We start from the raw sequence: 8,087 nt of genomic DNA, 5'->3' as shown, positions 1-8,087 counted from the left end.
CCCTACCAAACGCTCCTTCCCAAAATTAACATTTTAATATGTCATAAAATATTAATGAGGCATCTATATCCAAATAATATTAAAAAGGTTTAAAAATTACAATATAGTAGTTATTTCCCCCAACACCCCTGATATTGATCTTTTTAAACCGTTGAACCAAAATAACTGATTCCGATCCGGCGGGACCACGGGCGCCCGTAGTTTGAACCATAGAATATTCAAAATTGATATCCAATAAGAATTCCACAACAGTGCGGATTGACTTGGTCTTGTATTTTGCATCAAGTCTGCCAAATCTGTTGCAAACTTGACCTTACTTTTCTTAAAAAAAATAAAATAAAATAAAATTATTTACATCACTGCGATAACGACTTGAATTGGTACATACTTTCATTTTTGTTTGCTCTTTAGGAAATTTTCCAGAGTTTTAAATTTTTTGCAAGCAATAATCTTATTATAAGTTTTATCAGTGTTTTGTATATAACTTAACTCAACTTAACTAAGCATTTATCCCAAAAATTTAGGGTCAACTATATGGATTCGTTTTCTCCACTCTAAACGATTTTGGGTTAAATCCTCATAAATGTGTAATGCTTTTAGGTCATGTTGTATTACTCTCCTCCAAGTTAATTTAGGTCTACCCTTTTTTTTTTCTTTATATCCTCTAACCTAATGTGCTCTACTTGTCTAACTTGAGCCTCCGTATGTCTACGTTTCACATGACCAAACCACCTCAATCTCCCTTCTCTCAACTTATTTTCAATTGGCACCACTCCTACCTTTTCTCTAATAATTTCATTACGGACTTTATCTAGTCTAGTATGGTCACTCATCCGCCTTAACATTCTCATCTCTGCAACTCTTATCTTAGACGCATACGACTCTTTTAGTGCCTAACACTTACTACCATATAACATAGCCGGTCGTATGGCTGTACGGTAAAATTTTCCTTTCAACTTATTAGGAATCTTACGATCACATAAAACTCCCGTGGCATGTCTCCACTTCAACCATCAGGCTTTAATCCTACGACTAACATCCTCCTCACATCCTCCATCTACTTGAAGGACTGAGCCTAGATATTTAAAGTGATTACTTTGGGATAGTACCACTCCATTCAAACTAACTCCTTCCCTATCACCAGTTTGGCATTCACTGAACTTGCAATGCATGTATTCTGTCTTCGTTCTACTTAGCTTAAAACCCTTTGACTCTAGAGCACTTCTCAAAAGCTCTAGCTTTCTATTGACTCCTTCTCGTGTCTCATCTATCAGAACAATATCATCCGCAAACATCATGCACCAATGAATACTCTCTTGTATATGTTTCATCAATTCATCTAAAACTAATGTAAAAAGGTAAGGGCTTATGGCTGATCCTTGGTGTAATCTAATTGAGATCGGAAAATCTCTTGTATCTCCTCCCACCGTGCGCACAATAGTAGTTGCTCCTTCATACATATCTTTCAACACTTGTATGTACCTAATAGATACCCTCTTTTGCTCTAACACATTCCATAAGACATCTCTTGGAACACTATTATAAGCCTTCTCCAAATCAATAAAAACCATGTATAGATCTTTCTTCACATTTTTATATTTCTCCATCAAGCTTCTAATGAGAAAAATCGCTTCCATAGTTGAACGACCGGGCATGAAACCAAATTGATTGAAAGAGATAGAAGTATCATGACGTAGTCGATGCTCCACAACTCTCTCCCACAACTTCATAGTATGGCTCATGAGTTTAATTCCCCTATAGTTTGAGCAACTCTGTATGTCTCCCTTATTTTTAAAAATAGGTACTAAGATACTCCTTCTCCATTCATCAGGCATTTTCTTTGAGTTTAGAATATTATTAAATAATTTAGTTAACCATGCCACTCCCATATCTCCCAAACACTTCCACACTTCAATTGGTATTTCATCAAGTCCACAGGCTTTACCCACTTTCATTCTCTTAAGTACTTCCTTTACTTTTAAAAATCTAATCCTTCTAGTATAATTCACATTCTTTTCTATTGTTCTATAATCTATATTCACTCTATTACCATTTTGACTATTATTAAAGAGATCATTAAAATAATTTCTCCATCTTTCTTTAATGTCCTCATCTTTCACCAACACTTTTCCTTATTTATCCTTAATGCACTTGACTTGATTGAGAACTTGACATTTCCTTTCTCTCCTCCTTGATAATCTATAAATATCTTTCTCCACTTCTTTGGTTCCAAGTTTCTCATATAACTTTTTCAAGGCCTGTGCTCTTGCTTGACTAACTGCCTTTTTTGCCTCTTTCTTTGCTATCTTGTACTGTTCATATGCCTCATTATTATCACATTTAGGTAATTTCTTACACCATTCCCTTTTTCTCTTCACTGCCTTTTGTACTTCCTCATTCCACTACCATCTCTCTTTTGAGGGTGGTCCATGTCCTTTAGACTCTCCAATTTCTTTTCTAGCTACTTCTCTGATCTTTGATGCCATCTGTATCCACATATCATTGGCCTCCATATCCAGCTTCCATACTTCGGACTCGAGAAGCTCATTTTTAAACTTCACTTGCTTTACTCCTTTGAACTCCCACCACTTTGTTCGAGCTACACTATTTATTTTGACCTTTCTTAAATTGTTCCTAAACTTGATATCCAAGACCACCAACCGATGTTGACTTGTTAAAGCCTCTCCTGGAATGACCTTACAATCCTTGCATAAAGCTCTATTTATCTTCCTGGTTAAGAGGAAGTCGATTTGGCTTCTATGTTGCTAACTTTTGAAAGTCACTAAATGTGACTCTCTTTTTATAAAGTAGGCATTTGCTAGTATTAGGTCGTATGTCATAGCAAAATCCAGAATGCTTTTTCCCTCCTCATTTTGACTTCCAAAACCAAAACTTCTATGAACATTCTCATAACCTTGTCTATCACTTCCTACACATTTTGACTTCCAAAACCAAAACTTCCATGAACATTCTCATAACCTTGTCTATCACTTCCTACATGTCCATTCAAATCTCCACCAATGAAAACATTCTCTTCATTCGGTATGCTTTGCATTAAATCATCCATATCTTCCCAAAATCTTTGTTTACTCTCACTGTTTAGTCCTATTTGTGGGACATAAGCACTAACTATATTTATTGTTTCTCCTTCTAGTACTAGCTTTACTAGTATAATTCTATCTTCTACTCTTTTCACAGCTATTACTACGTCTTTCAATGTCTTGTCTATGATTATGCCCACTCCGTTCTTATTTCTCTCCTTTCCGGTAAACCACAGTTTGTACCCTGAATTACCCACTTCCTTACTTTTCTCTCCTACCCATTTAGTCTTCTGAATGCAAACAATATTCACCCTTCTCCTTTCCAAGGTATCCACAAGCTTCATTAATTTTCCTATAAGTGATCTAACATTCCAAGTACCAACCCTAATCCACCTCCTAACCTGCTCCTTCCTAATTGGTCTCTTTCTATGATATATTCTATTGTTTTCTACATCTATCTTGTGTTCTGTTCCACTATCTGTTCTACTATCTGTCCTATGGACTAACTTATTTACCCACACCAATCCATGATGTGGGAACCCTTGCTCACTTAACACCACACCCGGGCACTGGCATGGCGCGTCACTTTCAGTAAACGCCCTACACCCTTGCATATTTCTCACTACACCCGGGCTCCGATATAGCGCGTCGTTAGTAGAGGACGCCCCAACGTTTATTTTATCAGTGTTTTGTATATTAAATAAAAAAAAATCACATTAAATAAATTAACTTTTTTCAATATTATATTAGTTTTATTTTCTTTTATAATAAAAAGAAATATAATTTAAATAAAAAATAAATAAAATTACTCTTATTCACCATAGAATGTGAAAATTTCTTATTTACAACACCAATACTTTTATCATGGAATTACTCCCTTTCTTTTTAAGCAACACAGAAGCTTTATCTAAAATTAAAATACAGTAATTCAATAACCACGAGAATGGCATTTGAGAATTGAAAATTAAATTCTGAATAATTAAACAACGTTGTAAATGTAATATATAGTAGCTCTTTCATCACGAGAAGAACCATTGTGAATTGAAAATTGTCCTCTTTAAAAAGCAATATAAAATTCCAATTAAAAAAAAAAATCAAAATTTCCCTTGCCATAGTATAATAATTCACAGATTTATATTATATTTTGTAGTTTTTTTTTATATATTAAATAAAATATGCACACCATCCATTTTAAACCCATGAATAAAATTACATGAATTATTAATTTTATATATTAAAGATAAAAGGATGACAAGAATATTACTTAGAATTGAAGCAAATCTAATTGATTTACATCTGCATGTTGACATTTAGCATGCAACTTTCACAAAGTAAAAATAAAATAAATAGAAATATATATATATATATATATATATATATATATAACTACTAGTGCGCCTAAATAGCTGAGCGACCTCACCAATTATTTTTATTATATTGTTAAGCCACATTCGCAATGAGAGAATTGTCCCACGTCTAAAAAAAAAGAAAATAATAGTTAATTAATTTCTGAACTAATGAAATTAAAAAAAAAATTGAGTTTTTAATTAATTTGATTAATTTATTATTTCTATTATTTTATCTTAAAAATTTATTAAAAAAATCAAATCATAATAATTGATGTTTTTGAATTAAGCTTCCATTACGAAATTGTTTCGATTTTCCATCGTGGAAAATTTTCTTGTTTAGCTTTGCAATTCAAATCCTTTAAAATGAATTTTTTTTTCTTAATTGAGATTTTTTTTTTAAATAAAAGAAGTTTTTGAGAGAATACATAGATAAGTGGAAAATTCCCGTTGAATCCCTCAACTAACTTGAAGAGGAAGATGGGACCTTATTAGAACCTATTTCAAATAAAATTAATTTAATCTTTATAACAGTATTTAGAAATAATAATTTTTAAGATTATTTTATTTTAATTTTTAAAATAATAATTTAATTTTAATTAAATATTAAAATTTATATAAAATTTTATTCTATTTAATTAAATTTTCACTGTATAAATAATACAATTAATAATCTTTACATTAATAAAATTATAAGAAAAATTTATTTCTTCAATAAAAAATATCCTTTATTTTTCTGCATTTAATTTTGTTCTAACAGACCTCTCCAATGGCCTTTTTTTTTTCCCTGTAAATGCTCAGCCATAGCAGAATTAGCAATCTGCTGCTCTCCCTCGTGAGTTTCTGACTCTCTCTCTGCAAACGACCCCGAATGGGCCCATCTTCTTCTTCTTTTTCAAAACTCAATAATCCAATCTTCAAGAATCAGAGAAAAACTTTATTGTTTTCATCTCTTTTCTCGCACCAGACACTGCCCACTTGCCTTTCAGTTTGACCCTTCTTTTTTTTTTTTTAGTGGAAGAAAATATGAAGTGTTTTCATTTCACCAACGGGGAGCGGCGAGAGGACGAAGAGGGAGGCGGCGGCGGCGGAGGTGGAGGCGACGTCGTTTCAAGGGTGGTCTCCAGAGTGTCGTGGGCAAGGTCGTTGAGTGTGGCGTCGAGTAGTGTGGACACGAGGCGGTCTGAGTTTGACTCTGAGTGTAACTCGTCGAGGGACTTGTCGGACTCGCTCGGGTTCTATGAGTTCTTGTCTCAGCGGAGAGCTAATGATCTGCGAGTCTTCACTTTCGCGGAACTGAAATCGGCTACCCGAGGGTTCAGCAGAGCTCTATTGATCGGCGAGGGAGGATTTGGCTGTGTTTACAGAGGTGTTGTTAGGGTTCCTGATTATGAAAACGACGGTCTTGATTCTAAGATGGACGTTGCTATAAAGCAGTTGAATCGTCACGGTTTCCAGGCATGCTTTTTTTTTTTTTTTTTTTTTTTTTACTTTAAATCATAAAGTTTCAGATAATGTTAAATTCTAAGGGACATTACTTCCTTGAAATTTAATTAATTTGAAAATGACAGAGCAAAAATGTGATTATATTGCGTGTTATAGCAGGATTTATACAGTTCTAATGATTGTAAGTATGCATATTTGACTACAGAACAATTGTGAGTATGAATGTGCATTTTGATTATATAATTTCTTGAAAGATTAAATTTTATCTACTTTGAGAGGTAAGCTTATGGGGAAAATTTTGTATTTTGCATTTCTAGTATTCAGGGGCATAAGGAATGGATAAATGAGGTGAATTTCCTGGGTGTAGTTAAGCATCCGAATCTTGTCAAGTTAGTGGGATATTGTGCTGAAGATGATGAAAGAGGGATGCAACGGCTTCTAGTTTATGAGCTTATGCGTAACAAAAGCTTAGAGGATCATTTGTTGGCTCGAGCGCCAACCCCTCTTATGTGGATGACAAGATTGAAAATTGCCCAAGATGCAGCTCGTGGATTGGCATACCTCCATGAAGAAATGGATTTTCAGGTATGTTAAATATTGTGTTCATTGGGAACATGAGATTGTAAGTTGGATCAGTTGGTAATGTTGGAAACAATTTAGGTAATTACGTGAACAGTTCATTCTATATTTAAGATGCACTCAATGGGAAGAATTAAAAGCAGATTACCTGCATCAATCTGGTTAATTATGCTCATGATGGAAATTCCTGCTTCGTTCAATTTTCTTTTATTTACGAGGTTCAGGCACGACGCCTGTACATTTTTTTCTTGAGCTATTGCCGTTAGGTGCTTTCTGTATTTTATTGGTCTTCTTTCACCTGGTTATTTGCTTAGGATTTGCAATCTGTTGATGCAGCTAATATTTCGAGATTTTAAAACATCAAATGTTCTGCTAGATGAGGACTTCAAGGCAAAGCTATCAGATTTTGGTTTGGCTAGGCAGGGACCTCCTGAAGGACTTGGACACGTTTCAACCTCTGTAAGTTGTTTTTCTTTCTTTTTTTTTTTTAATTTAATTTTAAAGCTTTCAGCCTGAAGGATTCAAAATTTTCACTAGAGCGCTTAGCCTTCCTTTTTATATTGTTTGTAAGATTTTGACCAGACTTGGAGAAGCACAGCAATTTCACTGAAAGCCACCTTTTAAAAAGGGAATAATTGTATAATTGCCACAGTGATTTATATCATTAAATCTAATTTCTAAGTAAAGAGGATGGTAGGTTCTAATAACATTCCTTTATTTTACAAATCTTGATATCTTTCTGTTACACATAAATTTTTATCTAATAATTATTTTAATTTTATTCTTAAAGGTTGTGGGCACAGTTGGTTATGCAGCTCCAGAGTATGTTCAGACTGGCAGACTGACTGCAAAGAGTGATGTTTGGAGCTTTGGGGTGGTTCTCTATGAGCTTATCACGGGAAGGCGAGCACTTGAGAGAAACCTACCTCGGGCTGAGCAGAAACTTTTGGAATGGGTAAGACCATATGTATCAGATTCAAAGAAGTTCCACCTTATTGTTGACCCACGACTTGAAGGACAGTATTGCATCAAATCAGCTCAGAAACTAGCAGTTCTGGCAAACAAGTGTCTAATGAAACAGCCAAAATCCCGACCTAAAATGAGTGAGGTAGTAGAGATGCTTGGAAAAATCATCAGTGAGACATCATCTCAAGATGAAGTTGCCTGTGAACCTGTTTCAGAAGATGAAGAAGTTAAGGAAGAAACCTCCGTGGACACTGATGAGTCTATTAAACAAGGGAATGGATATCGGAAGAAGGTTTTTGATTTAAGAGAAATAGTCAACTTGAGGAACAGATCCATAGGGAAATTGGATTGGAGAAATTGGACACCTGGGTTGGTAAGAACTTCAGAATAGATATCTGATCGAGTAGAAATTGCATAGTACACCCTTTCTTTGTCGTAGGGAATGGATGATTAGTGGGTTTCATCCGCACTGTTGAAGAGATGAATACTGGAATACTTAATGCAAAAAGTTGGAAGGGTATTCATTTTCTTTTTGTTTGCAAGATAGCTGTATATATAGGTTGTTGGGCCTGAAGTGACAAGACGTACACTTCTCTGAAATACACACTGTAATCACAAATTTGCATGTCGATTACAATAGCCTTAAATTTTGCCTAAGATGTGGGTAGTCATATACGTGAATAAGCTGATTTCCATTTCGTGAGTCCTA

The 8,087-nt window shown here is 34.4% G+C and overlaps 1 protein-coding gene across 2 annotated transcripts; it reads left to right on the top strand.

Moving 5' to 3' along the window:
- Positions 1-5,093: 5,093 nt before the first annotated feature.
- LOC110639403 (serine/threonine-protein kinase PCRK1) lies at positions 5,094-8,087 on the top strand. 2 transcript variants are annotated; one of them, XM_021790330.2, is made up of 5 exons: positions 5,094-5,222; positions 5,403-5,845; positions 6,158-6,418; positions 6,749-6,871; positions 7,203-8,087. In XM_021790330.2, exons 2-5 carry the CDS (start codon positions 5,414-5,416, stop codon positions 7,767-7,769), a joined length of 1,383 nt encoding a protein of 460 aa, XP_021646022.2. In that variant the 5' UTR covers positions 5,094-5,222; positions 5,403-5,413; the 3' UTR covers positions 7,770-8,087. The 2 variants fall into 2 exon arrangements, with proteins under 2 accessions (XP_021646022.2, XP_058008958.1); XM_058152975.1 differs by having other exon boundaries at positions 5,109-5,845.

This window comes from Hevea brasiliensis, chromosome 9 (assembly GCF_030052815.1).
Source record: "Hevea brasiliensis isolate MT/VB/25A 57/8 chromosome 9, ASM3005281v1, whole genome shotgun sequence".
Lineage (NCBI taxonomy): Eukaryota > Viridiplantae > Streptophyta > Magnoliopsida > Malpighiales > Euphorbiaceae > Hevea > Hevea brasiliensis.
Note: the sequence above shows the minus strand (reverse complement) of the source record. Positions and strands in the feature narration are given on the sequence as shown.

Coding starts and splice junctions, on each gene's coding strand:
- LOC110639403 (XM_021790330.2), top strand. CDS start 5,414: ATGAAGTGTTTTCATTTCACCAACGGGGAGCGGCGAGAGGACGAAGAG. Junction 6,419..6,748: donor ATGAAGAAATGGATTTTCAG/GTATGTTAAATA, acceptor CTGTTGATGCAG/CTAATATTTCGAGATTTTAA. Junction 6,872..7,202: donor TTGGACACGTTTCAACCTCT/GTAAGTTGTTTT, acceptor TTATTCTTAAAG/GTTGTGGGCACAGTTGGTTA.